Below are 22,105 nucleotides of genomic sequence, written 5' to 3' on the forward strand. Positions count from 1 at the left end.
TTTTTACACTTTTAAAAATGTTCATGCCCACTGGTATCATCATAGTTCATAATGTAAAGGCTTCCAGTATGAACTCCAGTTTTGTGGGTTTATCCCTCAGTCATAAAAGTTTTCCCTGGGTTAAAATTAAACACTCAAAGTTTGTTAAGAGGGCCTTTTCCTTCAGAGATGGTGACAGAGGAAATTTGTATAGAAAGAGACATCAGTTAATATGCCTAGTCCAAACTTTGCATTTTAGCAGTTACTGAATGAAATGCCAGTATTTATCAGTTCCCACTTTAAATTCTTTAAAATGTGTAGCTTAGTTTCCCTTCTGGTATGTTCCATAAAAATGATTTCAAATGTGAAGAGCAGAGTCAAAGTACTAAGTATAGAGATTTTTAAAAAGAGCGCCATCAGTCTTATAAATAGTGAAATAACAAGGAGCTAATAAATAGTAGCAAGAAATGATATGACATTTATTGAACATCACTAAGACCAAAATTAAGTTGATTTTACCCCTAAATTTTATAATAGAATCTTTTTCATTTCTGTGTTCAAATGTGTACTGAATTCTGTAGTAATGACCTTCATCTTAAATTTTCCGATTTAACTACTGTTGGTATAGATTCTGTTTTGATAGCAGGCTTTCTCAGACTTGGCACCGTGGAGATTTGGGGCCAGGATATTGTGTGTGGGAGAGCTGTCCCATGCAGTGTAAGATGTTTATTAGCTTTCCTGGTCTCTACCAATGAGATACCAGCAGCACTACCCACCCCCCGTTGTTACAAACCACAGACGTCTCCATTATTACCGTGTGTCCCCCGGGCAGAGGCAGGTGGGCACAACTGTCCCCAGTTCAGAACCTGTCTTATTTTAAGGCTTTTATCATTGCACTTCTTCTTTTATTAAACTTTAACCTGTAAGAAAGCAATTGCAAAAAATTAATACTTCATTTCTATGAGCTTTGCTTCTGCTTTTTATAATTAGAAAGTCTTGATACCTATTTTATTCTGTCTATATTATTGAAATTCTTTTATAATGATTATAAAGTTAAAATTTTTTAAAGTTAATCTGCCATGTTCAGGTTGTTTGTTGGACTCAATGCCATCCATTAATGAAGAGAAGCAGTACTTCATATTCACAGTATTTTAATGATCTCTGCTTTAGTTAATCTTTCCCTGGGTTTATAAATTATAAGATACTTGTTTATTTAAAATATTCTGTTGTGAAGAGAATGGGATCATTAATTAACACATGTTAAGGCAACTAATTTACAGAATATTGCTATGATTAACACCTAAACCAGAGGTTGGATTAATTTCTAAGAAGCATCCCTGAGAACTTTATAACTGATCAAGCTAGTGTTTTTCACATAGTCTGGGAAGGACAGACGTGATAAACCTCAGGGTCTTGAGAGGCAATAAGCATAGAGATTAAGGTTACAAACCCTTTGAATCCCAGCTTTGCTATTTACTAGGTTGGTGACCCCAGACAAGCAATTTAACATGTCTGTGATTCATTCTCTACATCTATCAAATGAAGTTAATAATGGCAACCACCTCACAAGATTAAAATAAAAATTAAATGACTTAATATATGTGTGTGTATATGTATATGTGTATGTGTGTGTGTATATATATATATAAAGCCCTTAAAGCAGTGCTTCAGTTCAGTTCAGTTCAGTCGCTCAGTCATGTCCAACTCTTTGTGACCCCGTGAATCTCAGCATGCCAGGCCTCCCTGCCCATCACCAACTCCCGGAGTTCACTCAAACTCATGTCCATCGAGTCAGTGATGCCATCCAGCCATCTCATCCTCTGTCGTCCCCTTCTCTTTCTGCCCCCAATCCCTCCCAGCATCAGGGTCTTTTCCAACGAGTCAACTCTTGGCATGAGGTGGCCAAAGTATTGGAGTTTCAGCTTCAACATCAGTCCTTCCAATGAATACCCAGAACTGATCTCCTTTAGGATGAACTGGTTGGATCTCCTTGTAGTCCAAGGGACTCTCAAGAGTCTTCTCCAACACCACAGTTCAAAAGCATCAATTTTTCGGTGCTCAGCTTTCTTCACAGTCCAACTCTCACATCCATACATGACCACTGGAAAAACCATAGCCTTGACTAGACGGACCTTTGTTGGCAAAGTAATGTCTCTGCTTTTTAATATGCTATCTAGATTGGTCATAACTTTCCTTCCAAGGAGTAAGTGTCTTTTAATTTCATGGCTGCAGTCACCATCTGCAGTGATTTTGGAGCCCCAAAAAATAAAGTCTGACACTGTTTCCACTGTTTCCCCATCTATTTGCCATGAAGTGATGGGACCAGATGCCATGATCTTAGTTTTCTGAATGTTAAGCTTTAAGCCAATTTTTTCACTCTCCTCTTTCACTTTCATCAAGAGGCTTTTTAGTTCCTCTTCACTTTCTGCCATAGGGTGGTGTCATTTGCATATCTGAGGTTATTGATATTTCTCCCAGCAGTCTTGATTCCAGCTTGTGCTTCATCCAGCCCAGCATTTTTCATGATGTACTCTGCATATAAGTACAGAGTGACAATATACAGCCTTGACGCACTCCTTTTCCTATTTGGAACCAGTCTGTTTTTCCATGTCCAGTTCTAACTGTTGCTTCCTGACCTGCATATAGTACACAGTAAATACTCTAAATTATTATACATAATTATAATTGTATAATTACTTATGATTTCATCTGTACTTTTTATTATCCTTATGGATTTCATGCCTTTCAAGCTTCTTTCTCATTTTTTTTCTGTCCTTTTAATGCAGAGACTTCCTGAAAGTTAGTTATTGATTGGATTCTTATTTTATACTCTACATAGCTTGTCTCATCTGGTCTAAAGTTTTAGGTATCATCTATAGATAATTTTCAAATTTCTGTCACTAATCCCTCCTTCCTAAGATCCAGCTGAATTCTCAAAAATTTAATTATTGTTATTATTGTTCAGTTGCTAAGTCATGTCTGACTCTTTGCAAACCCATGGACTGTAGCACGCCAGGTTCCTCTGTCCTCCACTGTCTCCCAGAGTTTGCTCAAATTCATTCCATTGAGTTGGTGATGCCTTCCAACCATCTCATCCTGTGTTACCCTCTTCTCCTCCTGCCCTCCATCTTTCTTATCATCAGGGTCTTTTACATTGAGTTGACTCTTTACATCAAGTGGCCAAAGTATTGGAGCTTCCACTTCAACAAAGTTCTTCCAATCAATATTCAGGGTGGATTTCCTGTAGGATTGACTGGCTTGATCTCCTTGCAGTCCAAGAGACTCTCAAGAGTCTTCTCCAATACCACAATTCAAAAGCAACAATTCTTTGGTGCTCAGCCGTTTTTATGGGCCAACTTTCATATCCGTGCATGACTACTGGAAAAACCATAGCTTTGACTGTATGGACCTTTGTCAGCAAAGTGCTGCTTTGCTTCTTAATATTGTGTCTAGGTTTTTCATAGCTTTCCTTCCAAGGAATAAAGTGTCTTTTAATTTCATGACTGCAGTTACTGTCCACAGTAATTTTTGAGTCTAAGAAAATAAAGTCTGTCACTGCTTCCACTTTTTTCCCTTCTATTTGCCACGACATGATGAGATTGGATTCCATGATCTTAGATTTTTGATGTTGAGTTTTAAGCCAGCTTTTTCACTCTTCTGTTTGACCTCTTTCAATAATGTAATATAATCAACTAAAAACAAAAGCATAACCTATGTTATCTCCCTGCATTTCTGTCACTTACTCTATTCTGCTAACTCATCAGAATACTATTTGTGCATTTCCAAATATGCCAGAGGACTTCACACCTCTGTATATTTATTTTTCTTTTCCATTAGCTAAAATCTGATTTAGTCTCCAAGGCATAGCTCACATGGCATTTTTCCTAGGTATTGCTCAAACCCAGAATGTAAAACCAAGAAGGACCCTGTGGGGCTCCTGGGCACAGAAGTCTTTTTTTCCCCCTTTTCTTATAGGCAAGGCTCCAACCTCCATGGTCTTCCCTGAGTTCCAAAAGACAGGTTTGAACAGTTGCTGATCAAGAGAAGAGTAGCCAAGAAACCACCTGAGGCAAGATTAAAGGGACCAGAGAAGCTCCTCAAGATTAGGAGACTCTAAATGGAAGTAAAAGAGTGCAAGTCCTGCATATACCCCAATTTTGTCAGCAAGCCCACCCTTGAACTCCTGCCACAACACTCCTCATCAGACCCTCTCAGATTGGGACACATAGCTTTCAAGAGCAGGAGTCTGCTGCATCCCCCTTCACTTGGCAAAACAATAAATCTATTCTTTTCTACTTTACCCAAGACTCTTGTCTTCATGATTCGATTTGGCACTGGTGCAGAGAGGCTGAGCTTTTGGCATGAAATGTAGCAAGTGTGTTTGATGTGTTCACAAATCATTTCCATCCTATCCCAGCCCGTCACCAAGTTTTGTTGCTTTTGCCTCCAAAACATTTCTTGAATCCTTCCACTTCTCTCTCCACAGCTAACATCCTAGTTCTAGCCACTCGTCTCTCTTCCCTGGATCCCAGTAATAATCTCTCTTCTGCTTTTCCCTCAACCACTCTTGCTACCTTTGCATTGTAAATTGAGCTGCATAATTTCCCTTATTAAAATTATCTGTGGCTTCATAATGAACATAATACAACCTAAAGCTCATGACTTGTCACGATATGGTATATGACCACCTCCCAGATGTTATTCCCACCTGTGGTTACCAACAAAGGTCCATCTAGTCAAAGCTCTGGTTTTTCCAGTAGTCATGTGTGGATGTGAGAGTTGGACTATAAAGAAAGCTGAGCGCCGAAGAATTGATACTTTTGAACTGTGGTGTTGGAGAAGACTCTTGAGAGTCCCTTGGACTGCAAGGTGATCCAACCAACAATCCTAAAGGAAATCAGTCCTGAATGTTCACTGGAAGCACTGATGGTGAAGCTGAAACTCCAATACTTTGGCCACCTGATGCAAAGAGCCAACTCATTGGAAAAGATTGAAGGCAGGAGGAGAAGAGGACGACAGAGGATGAGATGGTTGGATGGCATCACCGACACAATGAACATGAGTAGGCTCAGGGAGTTGGTAATGGACAGGGAAGCCTGGCATGCTGCAGTCCATGGGGTCATAAAGAGTCAGACACGACTTAGTGACTGAACTGACTGACTGATGTTTCCCTTCTCACTCTGCTCCCTCAAGCAATCCAGGCTTTCTTCCACCTAAGACCCTTATCTATGCCTTTCTTTCTTCTCAGGTTAACAGATTGTCCCTTGCTTTGTGTCTCCTACCTGATGAAACATACCTTATCCTTTGAAAGTGAAAGTGAAGTCGCTCAGTCGCGTCCGACTCTTTGCGACCCCGTGGACTGTAACCTACCAGGATCCTCAGTCCATGGGATTTTCCAGGCAAAAACACTAGAGTGGGTTGCCATTTCCTTCTCCAGGGGATCTTCCTGACCCAGGGATCGAACCCGGGTTTCCCGCATTGTAGGCAGACGCTTTACTGTCTGAGCTACCAGGGAAGGACCCCCCCCCCCCGCACCTTATCCTTTAGGTCTCAATTGAACTATTTTCTCAGGGAAGGTTTCCTGTTATCTTTTTATAACCTGTTATTTTTCCTAATAACACACTGTATTTTTTCCTTTCTACACAGAACACAGAATCCCATTTTTAATTACGTATTTATGTGCTTTATTTTATTCATGTTTGTCTCATCATTCATCATATGCTCAATAAGGGGAAAGATCTTACCTACATTGTTTACCATTGTATACTCATGGTCTAATACTAATACCTTTGTGCAGAGCTTGGTCTGGAGTAGGTATTGAATAAATAAATGAAGGAATCAATGAGCATAATAAATTGAGAAAGCATTCCTCTACTGTTTCCTCCTCTGTGTTCATAGGGATTGTAATTCCGTTCTGTGACTGATCGTATTCAATGATAGCTGTGTGTATCAGTCTCTCTCACTGAACTGGGAGCTCCCTCTACTTCTTGTTTGTTTTTCTGTCGGTGTCTGCACCTACCATAGTCAAGGGCACATAGTGTTGAGTAAATAATTGTTCAGTGAGTACATCTACATTAAAAAAAAAAACTTTTACTACAAAGAGGATAGAAGTTCTTCATATATTTTAAATATTCTTCCCAAAGACATGGTATATAATAACCACTGGGATAGCCACATGGAATTCTTCTTCCCAGTCCTGATTGTTTTCTTCTATGTAGAAAAAACTTTACTGGTTTAACTCTCCTAGCCATCCCCCCAGAACTTCTTCTTTCTTATTCTAAGGTGGAGAGGAGTGATTCAGTCTGATTGTTGAGTTTGGAAGGATAAACTGAAGACCAGCTCCTTTCTTTGCCTTATCTCTTTGGAGTCTGGCCTGCCTCACAGTGTATGTTCTACTCTGCTCCTCTGTCCCTTGAATTTTACAGTGCTGGGACTTCATGGGAGAAACCTTTTGGCATCTGCCTTTAATGCTGTGAGTTAGGTTAGTCTAATTCTGGGTTCAGTATTAGTAGTAAATCCTTTGCATGTAGATATAAGCCACATTCTCTAGTGTCTGCTCTATTAGTAGCAAACATGCTATCTTGGCTTCCCTCTGCCTTCCTCATTTCTCAGATGCACAGAATTCAGGTAGCAAAGAATAGACCCCTTCAAACTTCCAACACCTATTATTTGTTATTATTAATCAACACCAGGATCACCAAAATATAATTCTTCATCATGAGTATTTACTCAAAATAGTAACATACCAGACAACTTGAAACATTTTGGGCTTTTTCTTACCCACAGCACTTAGAATGGTTTTACATTTTTTATAATCAATGTTTGTACTGGTTTAATACAACAGGAAGTTTGTTTCAGAAATGAAGCTGCAGAGTCAACAGCATGGATTTTCTTTCTTAGCATTTGAAGATAGTGTAGTTTTGTGAAGAGCATATTTGCAATGGAAACTGCACAAAAGTTAATATATACCTGCTACTGAGAGACTAAATGCATTTATATGAAGTAATAAATCAATGCTGTTGCCTCTTCAATGAAAATGTCATCCAGTTAAGTTAGTCATAGAGGTCACATTGATGGTCCCTAGATTTATAGGAAGGTATAAGCACATGATGATGTTAGAATACTTCTAACCTCTCTGAAAGATACACAGATAAATATGTATATTTACATATGTATATATTTTTTATTTTACCAAATATGAACAGATAGTTTTAAGTTATGAGAGTAGACTATGTTGATTAAATAAAAAAAGTTTAGACATTACAAAAATGTAAAACATCAGTCTCCTCTCTCATGTCTTGTTAAAAGTTTGACACACATCCTATCAAGAGTTTATCGTCTGTGTGTGTGTGTGTGTGCACGCATATGTGCATTTAACATTGGTCTGTAGTTTGCTTTATTACTTAGAAAACATAGATATTTCTCATTAATACATACTGATCAACTTGATTCTTTTTAATGCTGTTGTATAAAGATGCCATATTTTGTAAGCTTTCTCCCATTGATGGATGGGAGGAAGTTCTTAAATATTCATAATTAGAAGCATTTTTATAAATGTATCCTTAAATACTTGTGGAAGTGTTTCTATAACATCATTTAGCAGAGTAATAAGAATTGTTATCTAGTTTATTGAGGAAATAATGCACGTTTACGTTGCAGTACTCTTGATTATCAACAGTAATAAACTCCAAGTAGACAGGTGTAACAAAATCTCAGTTCTAAAGTGTCTAGAAAATACTAGTCAAAAATTAGATATCTGTAGCCAACCCCTATCATCTCTTTAGTTTTTAACATTTATAAAATATGAAAATCCTCATTTAATTCCAGGACCATTCTTAGCTATGTATTTTGTTGAATATTTCTGTCGACTCTGCATTTTTCTGGTAAAACTTCATCATTTATTCACCAACAGAAGTGCCTCTACAGCATTGATTATGTAGCCTTCAAGCTAAGAGAAATCCCCTGTTTCGTGAATTCCTGGCACACACTGTAGTTATTAAAGCTTCGAGTAAATACAAGGGAAATTTTTATGGTAGAAGTCAGCTGATTATTTTAAATGTTATATTATGATATAAACGTGCCTGTTTGTAAATGTCCCAAACTTTGAAATAATTTTGCTTATTATATGAGCCATATATAACATTAATCATTTCCAAAGTTAATTTGTCCCTTTGATATCATAATGCACATTTTTTTTCACTTTCACATGTTTACCTTTAGAAACAACCACTTTTGGTTGTGGGGATGGGGAAGGTGATAGAAAATATGTGGTGAAAGGAGATGCCTAATCCACCCAAACCAAGATTTGAAGTAATGGAGATGCTGGTAGCACTCCTCTCTCTTTTACTTCCTTCTCAGTAGATCTCATCAGTTCAGACTTACCCACCTGTGAAGGTTCCTACCTGTCTGCTGATGGCCTGGACTGAAGGAATGCATAATTAGAAAACTGAAATTCTACTTTCATAGAATCAACTTTGAAACCCATGCTCATAAATAAACTGTGTATGAAAGAACATGACATATATATCTTTAAAATGGAGTATTTTGTGTTTAAATGGCACTGAAATAATTTTCATATGAATTACTATAGAGAAATGAGAGTGTCACACCATGAAAAACGAGTGAAAAGTAGTAAGGGTTGCTTATTAAACCTCTATAGTGATTAAGGTAACCAAAAAGGATAAGATTCATAGACTTAACATGTTAGATCTAAAATTCCATATGTCAGAAATGGCATCAACATGGAATGATAATCTGGGAGAAATTTGTAGTACTTGTGATGAACAAAGGGTAACAGTTTATCAAAAATTAACAGATAAAAAGTCAACAAAAAAACACAAAATCAGTAGTCTTTAATTTATGTATTTATCCAACAAGCATGTATTAAACACTTGCTTTTCCCATGCACTTTGCAAGTTATAATGATACCAAAGTGAATAAGACAAGGTAATTCAGTTATACATCTTATCATTTAAGTACAGATTAAAACTACTGAATATCCATTTTTTATCAAATTTTGAAAGATATACTTAGATGACCATACTGAAAATTTGAAACAGTGTGGTACAGAGATAATTTACTCATTGCTGTGGCAGTATATATTGCTCGTATTTGGAATGCAATGTGATGTATATTGCTTGTATTTGGAATGCTGTTTGATGTATACAAGTTATTGTAAGCATCTTAACAATGTTTATGCCATTTAAAGCAGTAATTTCACTTAGCTGTATCCCAAGGAAAATAATCCAAAGCACAGAGGAAGCTTTATGAACAAAGGTGTTCATAGAAATTTATTTATGGTAGAAAAAAATAGGAAGAACTTAAATGCTGTACTATAAATGAATGATTAAATTAACTGTGTTACAGCCACTTAAACTACTATATATTTATCTTAAATGCTATTAATTGGCAAATGTAATTAACTGGGGGAAATAAATATGACAGTATAAGGCAAAAGAAAAAACTAGAAGGCAAGATTACATAATCAATATCCTATGGAAGAAAAAGACCTGAGATGAAGCGTACCTACATTTTAATCTCTTTGAATTTGTGTACTAGGACTTTGGGTGAAAAGTGTCCTTCTTTCTAATTAAATAGTACTTGTTTACATTTCTATAACTAAAAAGAGTGTTCTTTTAGTTAAGGCTTCTCCATGGCACTTAGAGGTAACTGAAAAAAATGGAATGGTGCAAGAAATTATAAAAACTACATGGAACATACATTTTGCAATGTTGCAAATTGCAATGTTGGCCCATCCTCATCAATATCTGATAATTCAGAGAAAGGAGACAGTAACCAATGCAAACTGCCCTTAGTTACTGTGCAGTAGGTGAAGGAAGCTCTTCTTGACTCCTGTAGGCAATCAGTCTATGCACTGAAGCATGAGATCTGCTTACCGTTATATAGCTCCAGCCTAGCTGCAAATACATAAGTATTCATACCGTTAGCATCCAGCCTCCTTTAAAGCTAGCAACAGTAATCTTTCCTTTAAGTGAGATCTAAATTCTACAACTTGGTTATATGCTGAATTGTGAAATGCTTCCTATAATTCATCCTAAATGCCATCCTTAATTTCAGTAGTCTCTCCTCCTTCTTGTTAGCTAACTAAAATGGAAACCAATCACCACCCAATTCTGATGGGCATGAGAACTCTTGCCAAACCATTTGAACTGAAAAGGTGAAAAAGGGCAAGTATTGATGGCATAGTGGGAAGAACGATCCCTACCACTGTATGTATTTGAAAAGATATATATATATATATATATATATATATATATATATATATATATGTTAAAATGAACATTGTATAGCAGCATCTGTGGTATATTGTTCCTCTACATTTAGCTTTACACTTACCTTTTAAGAATATTTATTGCAAGGGATTTTATGCTTGTGTAAACATCTAATGCTCCAAATCATTAACTTTTCCTCTGTCCAACTTGAGCATTCCTTCAGAATTTTTATTCACCGTTAAATTCCTGCAAGTTCAGAACACAGTGAACTTCTTATATATTAGGTATTGTTTCTCAATCCATTCTTATAACTGTTGTTTTTTCCCTAGCTAGGTGTTAGTTCTCAAGTACAGTAATATAGTGAGGACCTGTGAACTAGGCTAGAACATTACCAGTATCTTGCTATGGGATCCTCCATTAACCCACACTCCCTTCTTTGCCTCAGATGTAATTGCTGTCCTGGATTGTTTCATTTGTGTGTGTGTGTGTGTGGTATGACTTACTTAATTCATTCCTTGCTTATATATAATTTTCTTTGTTACTTTATGATTTACTAACTTTATGTCATGTATTCACATATGTAATCTACATGTCATTTATATGCCTGCCAAAACAAAATATTGCTTATTTTTGAGTTATGTAAAAAGGGTATCATTCTGTCCGGGACTTGCTTTTTATTCACTTGTTTCTAAAATTCATCCATGTTGTTTAGTATAGATATGTCAATATGCTTTTTCTCTTTTTAATGCACATTTGAGTTTTCAGTTTTTGTTGTTGCCAACAGTGCTGTTTTGATCATCCTGGTGCACACTGCAAGAGCTTCTGTAGGATATATGCCTGATGGAGTTGCTGAGTATAAGGCATGTGAATGCTGAACTTTACAAGGTAGCAACAAACTTCTTATCAAAGTGACTAAACCAGTTTATACTTCCATTGGCACATTACCAAATTCCCCAGTGATCTATATTCTCTTAAATGCTATATTTTCAGACTTCTTATGCATTAAAAATCTCTCTCCCAACTTATAAAGTTTTTTGTTTGTTTTTGGTATTCTTCATACTCTTGTGCTTAGGTATATTTCCTACTTTTACAGTGGCTGAAATTATCAGTCATTTCTTTCTGTGGTTAACATTTTTGTGTCTTGTTTAAGAACTCTTCCCTACCTTAGATCAGAAGGTTATTCTCCTGTATTTTCTTTAATAATTTTTGAGGTTTGTGCTTCACATTTAGGTCTTTATTTATTTGGAACTAATTTTTGCTTACATTCCACAGTAAGATATAGCTTTATTTTCCTCCACATGGTAACCAGTTGTCTGAGCAGCATTTATTGAGTGGTTTCTCCTTTCTCTAATGATCTGCAAAACCATGTCTTTTATTTAAAAATAATAATCAGAATAACATTTGTGAATCTATTTTAAGATTCTGTTTTCTATTCTGCTAAATTGGTCAACATTCATTTCTTTCACAACTGTCTTAATTATTGTTAAATGCACGCTATTAACTTTTAACTACTTAACTACTGCTACTTTATAATGAATCTTAATCTAAAGCAGAACACTTCCCTTTATCCTTCTTTATCTTCATCAAGAATATCTTGACTGTACTTGACCCATTGCTTTTTTATATACATTTCCAAATCAGCTTATATCCATGAAAATCTTTTATGATTCCACTCATCCTACATCATTCCTACTCATCTCTTTTGAGAGATTTTACATCTTTATTAAGCTGAGATTTCTTATCTGTAAACTTAGAATATACTGATTTTTTTGTCTTAATCTTTTAATAAAAATCTTGTGAGTTTTATTTTTAGATACCTTGTAGTTTTAAGTGTAAATTTTTTAATGACATCAGTATTCTGTTTATTGCTGGTGCATGGAAATACAACATATTTTTGTATGTTGACTTTTTGGCCATTATCTTTGTTAAACTCTATTTTTTTAAAGTTTTATTATAGAAGATTTAGAGCATATACAAAAGTAAAAATGTAAAATATAGTGAGTCCTAGGTAATTATCACTTAACTTTCAGTTCAGTTTAGTTTTGCAGTCGTGTCCGAATTTTTGTGACCCCATGAACTGCAGCACGCCAGGCCTCCCTGTCCATCACCAACTCCCAGAGTTCACTCAAACTCATGTCCATTGAGCTGGTGATGCCATCCAACCATCTCATCCTTTGTTGTTGTCCCTTACTCCTCCTGCCTGCAGTCTTTCCCAGCATCATGGTCTTTTCAAATGAGTCAGTTCTTTGCATCAGGTGGCCAAAGTATTGGACTTTCAGCTTTAGTATCAGTCCTTCTAATGAATATTCAGGACTGATTTCCTTTAGGATGGACTGGTTGGATCTCCTTGCAGTCCAAGGGACTCTCAAGAGTCTTCTCCAACACCACAGTTCAAAAGCATCAATCTTTTGATGCTCAGCTTTCTTCACAGTCCAACTCTCACATCCATACATGACCACTGGAAAAACCATAGCCTTGACTAGATGGACCTTTGCTGGCAAAGCAATGTCTCTGCTTTTTAATATGCTATCTAGATTGTTCATTGCTTTTCTTCCAAGGAGCAAGATTTTTAAATTTCATGGCTGCAATCACTATCTGCAGTGATTTTGGAGCCCCCAAAGATAAAGTCCGTCACTGTTTCCCCATCTATTTGCCATGAAGTGATGGGACTGGATGCCATGATCTTAGTTTTCTGAATGTTGAGCTTTAAGCCAACTTTTTAACTCTCCTCTTTCACTTTCATCAAGAGGCTCGTTAGTTCTTCTTCACTTTTTCCCATGAGGGTGGTGTCATTTGCATATCTGAGTTTATTGATATTTCTCCCAGCAATCTTGATTCCAGCGTGTGCTTCATCCAGCCCAGTATTTCTCATGATGTACTCATGTAAGTTAAATAAGCAGGGTGACAATATACAGCCTTGACATACTCCTTTCCTGATTTGGAACCAGTCTGTTGTTCCATGTCCAGTTCTAACTGTTGCTTCTTGACCTGCATACACATTTCCCAGGAGGCAGGTCAGCTGGTCTTAACAGGTGGTCACTTTAGGAATTATCAATTTATGGCCAGTATTGTTTAATCTATGTCTCTTCTCATTTTTCTCTTGTATTACTTGAAACAAATCATATGTATTATTATCTTATTATGTCTCTGTAAAAAAGTACTTTAAAAATATAACTAAAATCCATTATTACACATAAGGTAATTGACAACAAATAACAATTCATCAAATATTGTCAGTGTTCACATTTCCAATTATTTGTAAATGTCATTATTTGTTTGTGTGAATTAAGTTCCAGATAAGGTCCACACATGACAAGCAGCTGATATTTTAAATCTCTTTCAATCTAAAAGCTTCCTCTACTTAAAAAAATTTTTTTTGACTTATAATTGATTAGTATGTTGTGCATCTTCTTGTTTCCCTGTTAGGCATTCATATGTCTTCTTTGGAAAAAATGTCTGTTCAAATCCTCTGCCCATTTTTTAATCAAATTGTTTAAGAGTATAAGCCATTGTAGAATGTCCCTCAACTTAGACTCATTTGTTCCTTAGATATTAGATTCAGGTTAAATAATTTGGGACAAGGATAATATATAAGTAAGACTGTGTCCTCAGAACATTGCATCAGAAGGCATATAATGCCAGTTTTGTTTCATTTTCAGTTAGGTTTGATTGCTTAGGTAAGATTGTGTCTTCCAGGTTACTCCAATGAGAAAATAGTCTTTTCCATGAATATTTACTAAATGATATAGGGGATGACTCAGACCTTGTGGATAGCCTTTTTCCCAGTAACTTTTCATGCAGTCGTTTTAGCGTCCACTAATGTTGCTTCCCCGAGTCAATTATTATGTAAGTGGTTGGAAAGTGGAAACTTTCTAATAATGGAATTCTTCTTCATTTATTAGCTAATAAAATTCTGGGGAAAAAAGACAGAGGTTCCTTTTCCTGTTACCCCATTCTTTTAACTTCTCCTTTTTAAGATTTTCTGTGGACTGGACTCATGAATTTCTTTTTATGTCGTGTGTTATAAATACATTATTATCATTATCTTTGATGCTCAAATTGTCCCAGATTTGCATATAGGCAGTCCTTTGAACTAAATTTCTGTGTCTTTGGACATGTTTCCATCAGTTGTTGGTCGATTTCCTTTCTTCTTGTGCAACAAAATATTCTAGGCTCACCTTGAATATTACCTGCCTCAGCCCTGGGACAAGTTATTTCAAGGAGTCCTGGATCTTTTGTTGGTACTGGTTTTAGAAACTAAGATTAGCATGTTAGATGTGCTCATTACTACTGGGTGTTGTTGCTTCTGAGTACTTTAAATGGACAGAAATAAAAATACCATTTTTTTAATCATAAATTTTTATACTGATTTCTTCCATTCAAATCCAAAATGACAGTTTTATTTTTTTTCCCCTCCATCCATTTTCAATGTACATCTTCCGTTTCCTAGTGAAAACTCTGCTTTGTAACAATGTTAATGTAATTATCCATTTCTTACAACTTTCTAAAATAATTTTAGAATAACTAGCTGTGTACCTCACTAACAACAAAAGTAGTAAAATTTAAGATTCCTTTGTAATTCTTACTGCTTTACAACATATCTCACTGAGGGTATATAGACTACTATTTTTGAAAATTACTTGAGTTCTTTTTAATTTTTATCTGTGATTATTAGTTTGAAAAACAGATTTATTTTGTTCTGTTTGTGTTTAATTCAGCTGTCGTTTTGTGTTAAACTTTATGGTTCTTTTTCTGAACTTTATTTTATTTGTCAAGTATGTAAATAATCATCATGGTTCAAAAGTCAAAAGTATATAAAAAAAGATACATGCAGATGAGTTTCATTTTATTCCTTATTTATTCCACCCCATTTTCACTCACTGCTGTAGGTGATCAACTTTGTTAGTTTCTGGTTCATCTTTCTGTGTTTCTTTTTATCTTCATTTTTTATACTATGTAATACTCCATTATATGGATGTGCTATAGTTTACTCAACCCATCTCTTAAGAATGGACACAGGTTGTTTACAATATTTGGCGATTACAAATAATAATGCAGTAATAACTTTGGGCATATATTGTTTTGTACTTACAGGGTGTATTACTGGTGGTGAATGGTGAAGTCAAAGGAAAAATATAAATGTAGTTTTGTTAGATACTACCAAATTCTTCTCCTTTGAAGTTTAACCATTTTAAATTTCCCTATCAATGTTTGAGTACACCTGTTTACCCACAGCTTATGAAAAAAATGTGTCATCAAGTTTTTGGAGTTTTACCAATCTGATAGATGAGACATGATATCCCTGTGTAGTAAATTTTCAAGTCTTTGTTATGAGTAATATTGAGCACTTTTCATATGTTTAGGGATGATTTTTATACTTTTTCTGTGAACTCACTTTTTATGACTTCCCCATTTTTTAATCAGCCTTTTGGTCTTTTTTCCCCTTGATTATAAATTTCCTTTACATATTAGAGAGATTAGACTTTTATCAGTGATGTATGTGGCAAGTATTTTCTTTAAGATTGTCATTCATCTTTCTACTCTACTCATGTGGTTTGCTGTGCAGTTTTTAAAATTAAATTGAATACTTTTCTATTTCATTTATATTTTGAACCATAGTGAGAAAGTTCTTGAACACTATCAACTTATAAAGGAATTTCCCTATTTTTTCACTTTGTCCTTACATAGTTTTATTATTTTTGCACTTAAATCTTTGATCCAGTTAGAGTGTATTTTGATATGTGCTGTGAGATAGAAGAGGCAGTTTTAGCTTTGACGGTCCATTTATTGTCACATCGCAGACAGCTCTCTAGTTTTTCTAACACAGATTATTAAAAAGTCCGTCTTCTTTTCTTTTTACAGTTTAAGCGGCTCTTTTAGCATATGCTAAATGTCCATTTGTTTCTTAAGCTATTTCTATCTTCTGTGTCCCACTGCTTTATTTATATGTCAGTACTGCACTCTTTTAATTATGAAGGATTAATGGTATGATCTAGTATCTCATAGAGCTAGTTATCCTTCTTTGTTTTCTCCCTTTTTTTTTTAGAACTTTCTTGAAAAAAAAATTCAAGATTTTTTCTAGACTGTTCTCTTCTTTTACTATATGAACTTTAGAATCAATCCACCCAGCACCAGGGGGAAAAGTATTAGTATTTTTTCTTAGGATCAAATAAAATTTTATTTAACTGGGGATAGTAACCATTTTTCTGATGTCCTATTCATGAAAAACCCTGAAGGAGAAAATGGCAACCCACTCCAGGATTCTTATCTGAAAAAATCCCATGGACAGAGGAGCCTGGTGGGCTATAGTCCAAAGGATTGCAAAGTCAGACACAACTGAGCAACTAAGCAAGCCATCCATAAGAAATTCAAGTTAGTTATTTGAATTTGAATTTATTCAAATAACTGGTAACAATGAAGGCTACTTACTTTTGTTTGCTAATTTTATATCTTGTCACCCTACTGAATTGTTTTATTATTTGAGTTGGTTTTATCACTGATTCTTGGGTTTTCGAAGTATGTTTTTAAATCACCCAAAAATTAGGTAGCTAGCTTTATTTCTTCTTCTTTCAAATTCTTATTCCTTTAATTATTTTTGCTAGACTAATTTTAATGACTAGAATTATAGAGAATTGAAATCTCTTTCCAATTTCTTTAATTTTAACTTAAAATTGTGATGATAGAAGCTACAAATCTGCCACTATTCATTTAATAAAGAATTATTATAAAATTTATTGCTGAACTAATTACTCGAGTGAATTTTTCCTTTAAAACAGACTTAAAAAAGAATTAGAACTTTATAAGGAAGACGACATGCAAAGTGTTTATGATGCTCTCCAGTCAGAAATAGAATTTTTGGAGTTGGTAAGCCATCACTGATTGTTTAACTTTTGTTTAGCATTTTTTTTTTACCTACTGATAAGAATGTTTTTACTGGAATAAATTTCATTAAATTAATGTTCTGCCCTTCATGTGGGTTTGCACTAGATACAAAAAATAAAACTAAAGTAAAAATATGAACCTGTGAAATGTTTTGAGTCTTGGAGAATTGATGCTGCATAAGGCAGGTTATATTTAAAGAGAATATAAATTAAAAAAAATTTAAACCTGACCTCACAACATCCCCTTGACTGAAACTGTTATTAGAGGATTAATGCACTGAAGAAGTTTAACTATCATAATGCTTAAAAGCTTTTTGTTTTTGTTAGGAATAAATTATACTTCTATTATATTTGACCATAAAACTTTCTTATTATGATTTTTATGATTTCAAGAATTTTGGATTCAATTATTGGAAACCTATTTTCAGATTGTGTGGGAACACTTCAAATTGCTTTTAACTTCTTTGGTTGTTTATAAAATGAACAAGTATTTGTCATGCTCTATTTTAATAGAGGACATATATAGCTAGCTTTAAAGCACGTTAAAATATAGTTTTAATTTAATACACTTTGTTTTCTTTCATATTTATTTTCCAGAAACATTTTCTTGTTCAAAATTTTCCAATAGATTGTGTTAAAGTTGTATTTTCTAAGATTTATATCTTTATTAAAACTTTCAATAGTAAAATTTAGAAATGCCCAGTTGTGCTAAATTTACATGAATTTTATGTAATTCTTTTATTAAGAATTTCATTTGTCTCATGAAAAATTGTATGTTTTTGTTTCAGACATTGGCACAGAAAGATCATCAGGAAACAAATAACTTGTAAAGAATTGACCAACTATCTAAGATTTGGTCAAAGCATCTTAGTATCAGATCTTTGTGGTAGATACATGAATGATACCCATTACAACAGATTCTTGTGGGAAACTTGAGGTTAAAAATATTTAGAGTTGATTGTGTTTCTAAAGGAATTAAAAAGGAGAAACAGATATTGTGTTCTCAGATTTTTTATTCACCCTGACCCTTAAGCTGATTTGTACTTTCTGATGTTATTCATTTTTTGTTTGCAGCTTACCTTGGATCAAATCAAACACATATAGGTGGAAAAACTCAGATTATAGACCCAATTTTTGTCAGGACCATTTGCATCAGCAAAGATGTCTATTTTTATTTTAATCCTTTGTAATCACAAGGTGATGTCTTTTGACAGAGGCCTTCTGAGGCCTTTCATCTTGAGTAGCCAGCTTTCTCCACTTTTCTCTAAATATATCTATAGATTTGAGTCTGGGGCACCTGCAGCCACTTTCCAGTACTTTGTCCTACCAGTCTTATTCCTAATGCCAGTGTTGGTTAGAAGGAAATAAGTCGTTTACTTGGAGAGGTACATAGTCTCCTTTTGGCCATCAGGATTCACTTTTGCTGGTGTCCTAAAATATTGAAACTGAAAACAGTGTACTTATGTTTGGATCAACCTTGGTATTGTCACTAAATTTCCAACATCAGATATCTTTCTGCTGTTGGAAGTCCTAACTAGGAAGAAAGGTATATTTTCATCAGTTTCTTTAAGATTTTTTAATTGTTTTTTTAAAAAAAATTTGGAGTATAGTTGATTTACAACATTGTGTTAGTTTCAGGTGCACAGTAAAGTGACTCAGTTAAACATATACACATATTCTTTATATCGGGTTCTTTTCTTGTATAGGCTGTCACAGAATATTGAGTAGCATTCCATGTGCTATACAGTAGGTCCTTGATGCTTATCTCTTTTGTATATAATAGTGTGTGTTTGTTAATCCCAAGCTCCTGATTTATCCCTTCCCTCCATGTTTCCCATTATGTAACCATAGTTTGTTTTTGATATTTGTATGTATTTTCATTTATAACTCAAGACTATATATTTGTGGTGGGAAGAAAGAAGGAAGCAGGAATAAACAAAGAGGAAGAAATAAAAGGATATTTATTACATTCTCTGTATTTACCTAGTTGGAGCTATCAGAATTAGAAGTCATATGTCATAAGTACAAATTACAAATATTATATAGGCTTCTACAGTTCTGCCTGTAGTTGTCATTCACTGTATCAATCTACATACAGCAATATAATTATGGCACACACAAATAAAGCATATTGAAACTGTTCAACAAGGTCCTAAATTGTGGTTGGTGGGGAGGGAAACAAAAGCTATTTAAGGATGTATCTCAAAGTACTGAATGCAAATGTTTTGTGATTGTAGTTGAATTAATTTGATATAAAATATGAGATGTTTACAGATGTCTTAGATATATTGATATTAAGGTAGTCTTGTTTCAAATCAAGTCTTATTTGGGCATAACTTTTTGTATAGGTTGCTTTACATCCTTATTTTTTTTTAAGTATCAAAGTTAAAACTCTCCTTTGAGATGTGTAGCAGTTGCCATCTGTTTAAGTAATTTGCATAGTTAGAAGTTATTTTTATTTTGATTCTTTAAGTATTTAATAGTAAATTACTTTTGCTTAAGAAGAAAAAAAAGTAATGGTACCAGGGAATTGCAGTCTATTTTATATGCAAATATAGAGTGGGAAGTGTTTACTGGGATTAGTCATAACTTCAGTTCTGTCTTATTTTAGTCTATTTATCTAACCACATTCTAAGTTCTGAGTCTTGTGAATATTTATTATTAAATGTGTATCATATCATTAATATATAGGGTAAGTTTACATGTAAAGCCTTTTTTGCAGTGATTTTTGTTCATTATTGATTTTGTAGCTAAAATATTAATGTGAAGTAGAGATCTGCCTATTACTTATATAACGAACACAGAATGGCATATATGCAGAATAAACTTACTGATGTAAAAATCTTTTCATGAATGTGTATATAGACTATTTAGATTGAATATTCAGTAATGGAGTCAGAATTTATATGAACTGAATTTGAGAAAAATGGAAGGCTCAGAACATATTTTCATTATTTCAGAATGTCTAAAATGAGTATTTTAAGATTTAAACTAATTTTCAAGCAGTCAAATGATTTTTTTAAGAGTGCATGGTAGACTACACTGCTCAAGTAATACCAACCAGCAAACTGGGACTGTTAGAATCAGGTAGTCAGAGGAAGAAGTTCACTTAAAAAAGGAAATACAGCATTCAGTAGAAATTGCAGTGTACAAAACTACACTGTCAATATATTAGATGTCTGTTCTTAATTTTTTTTTTAAGAATTAGTAATTCATTAAACTCTTAAACAGGAAAAAGTAACTGAAATTACCTAAGTAAAAATATGTCTCAGACTGACTTTAATTACTCCAGAAGATGACATTGGCTATCCAAAAAGGCAGTTTTCAAATGAATGCTCATTCATTAAATGAATTCACTACATTTTCCCTATACTTAGTTATAACTAAAGCCTAACTAACCCAGAGTAACTGCTACAGCGCTGAGGTTCCCGACTTTCCACCATAGTCCTTCCCTGTAATGGGAGATCTTTTAGAAGCAGCTTACTGATTCTCAGCCCTCCACTGGGTATAATACTGGGATGTATAGATAGTTCGCTGCTTGTTTTTCCTGCTGAGTAATGGAGCTATTTGGCTATGGGAAGAACAGCAACAAAATGATACGATGTAGAGCATAACCACTGGACTAGAAATTCCTTTCTTTATTCCCTGGCCTAATTATTGAAACGGGAGGAAAAAGAAGAGAAAGGGAAAAGCTTTAAGGCCTGTACAGTCAGAAAGAGTCCTAAACTACTCATTGTTTTATCAATGGTAGCATTTTCTTCTGTAAAAGAAACAAAAATTGAGAATTGTCTGCCTATCCTTTTTCTCTTAAAACTTGATAAATCATGATGAGATTCTTAAAAGTCCAAGATAAGGGTGAAGTCATTGTATTGTAGTGAATTGGAATCTAGAAATGACTCTAAAACAGAGTCAATTGAGATTTAGGAATTTATTATAGAGTAGATATTATGCTGAGAAAAGTCTATTGAGTCTTTTACCAGAAGGGCAATCGGTAACTCAGCTGGCTAACTGCACATGGACAGACAGCATTCACTGGACAGGCCCTATTCTAATCTCTGATGAGGACAAAGTCCCTTTCTATTTCATACCAATCAATCATACATAACTGTGTCACATTATTATGAATAAGTCATTTATTTGCAGTCCAGAAAACAGTAGCAGTTCAGTGACATGATTAGAAATAAATTTGATATGCTTTTAAATCCTGGCTGTAGAAGGCTAAGGTGTTCTGTCATTCAAATATTTATTTATAGTATAAAATTTGATACTTAAAGTTGTTAAGTATACTAAAAAATATTTAATGTATCTGAAGCAGATATATTTTAATTCAACTTTTTATGTTTCTTCCTGACTTCTCTCCTTTGTCATCCTGAAAAACTTAGATGAAGCAAATATACTTGCCTTTCAGAGTCTTGTTCAGAGCATTTTCTGTCAAGGGAATTTTTTCCAAGACATGAACTAAAATTGAAAAATATTTTTTGTCATTAGCCTGAAGCAGGGATTAGGTCTTGGAGTTTTGTGGCCCTTTTATCTTAAGACACCAGATTTTTTTTTTTTTAATGAAAGAATGGGAAGAATGAAGTTATCTTTGGAAATGTTGGAGGTAGGAATGTATAATTAGTTGCATTTATGCTTTCTAAACATTGTATTTTCAAATTTAAATAAACTTTTGCTTGGTCTGGTAATGATTAAATCATCCTACCAGAGAAGAACCTTTATTTTCTTACTAACTTTACTGACATTTGACAAAGGAATGATATTGAGACAGCATCAACTAATATATGAATGAAATAATACAATAACTCGATCTCTGAGGGAAAATTGGGTTATCATTGGTTCGTTGTTACAATGTACTAAGGATCACATTCATTAAACATGAAGAAAATTTTGCAGGGTAATACTGGTTGTAAAAGCATATTTACTTTGATTGGAAAGAAAGAAAGTATAAGGAGGAAAGCCATGACTGATGGTAAGACACTATCCTAGCTGCTCCTATGGAAAGTATCAAGAGCA

The 22,105-nt window shown here is 34.4% G+C and overlaps 1 protein-coding gene across 4 annotated transcripts in view; it reads left to right on the plus strand.

Moving 5' to 3' along the window:
- Nucleotides 1-18,085, plus strand: part of CCDC172 (coiled-coil domain containing 172) — a 54,210-nt gene extending 36,125 nt beyond the window's left edge. For 3 of the 4 annotated variants that reach the window (XM_020897141.2, XM_020897147.2, XM_020897143.2), the window contains 2 exons: nucleotides 16,988-17,075; nucleotides 17,881-18,085. In XM_020897141.2, the coding sequence (XP_020752800.2) occupies nucleotides 16,988-17,075; nucleotides 17,881-17,922 (130 nt within the window). In that variant the 3' untranslated portion in view covers nucleotides 17,923-18,085. Of the gene's footprint in view, nucleotides 1-10,995; nucleotides 11,097-16,987; nucleotides 17,076-17,880 lie in introns of those variants that run through there. The other variant, XM_020897144.2, reaches the window with a different exon arrangement.
- Nucleotides 18,086-22,105: the final 4,020 nt, after the last annotated feature.

This window comes from Odocoileus virginianus, chromosome 7 (genome assembly GCF_023699985.2).
Source record: "Odocoileus virginianus isolate 20LAN1187 ecotype Illinois chromosome 7, Ovbor_1.2, whole genome shotgun sequence".
Taxonomy (NCBI): domain Eukaryota; kingdom Metazoa; phylum Chordata; class Mammalia; order Artiodactyla; family Cervidae; genus Odocoileus; species Odocoileus virginianus.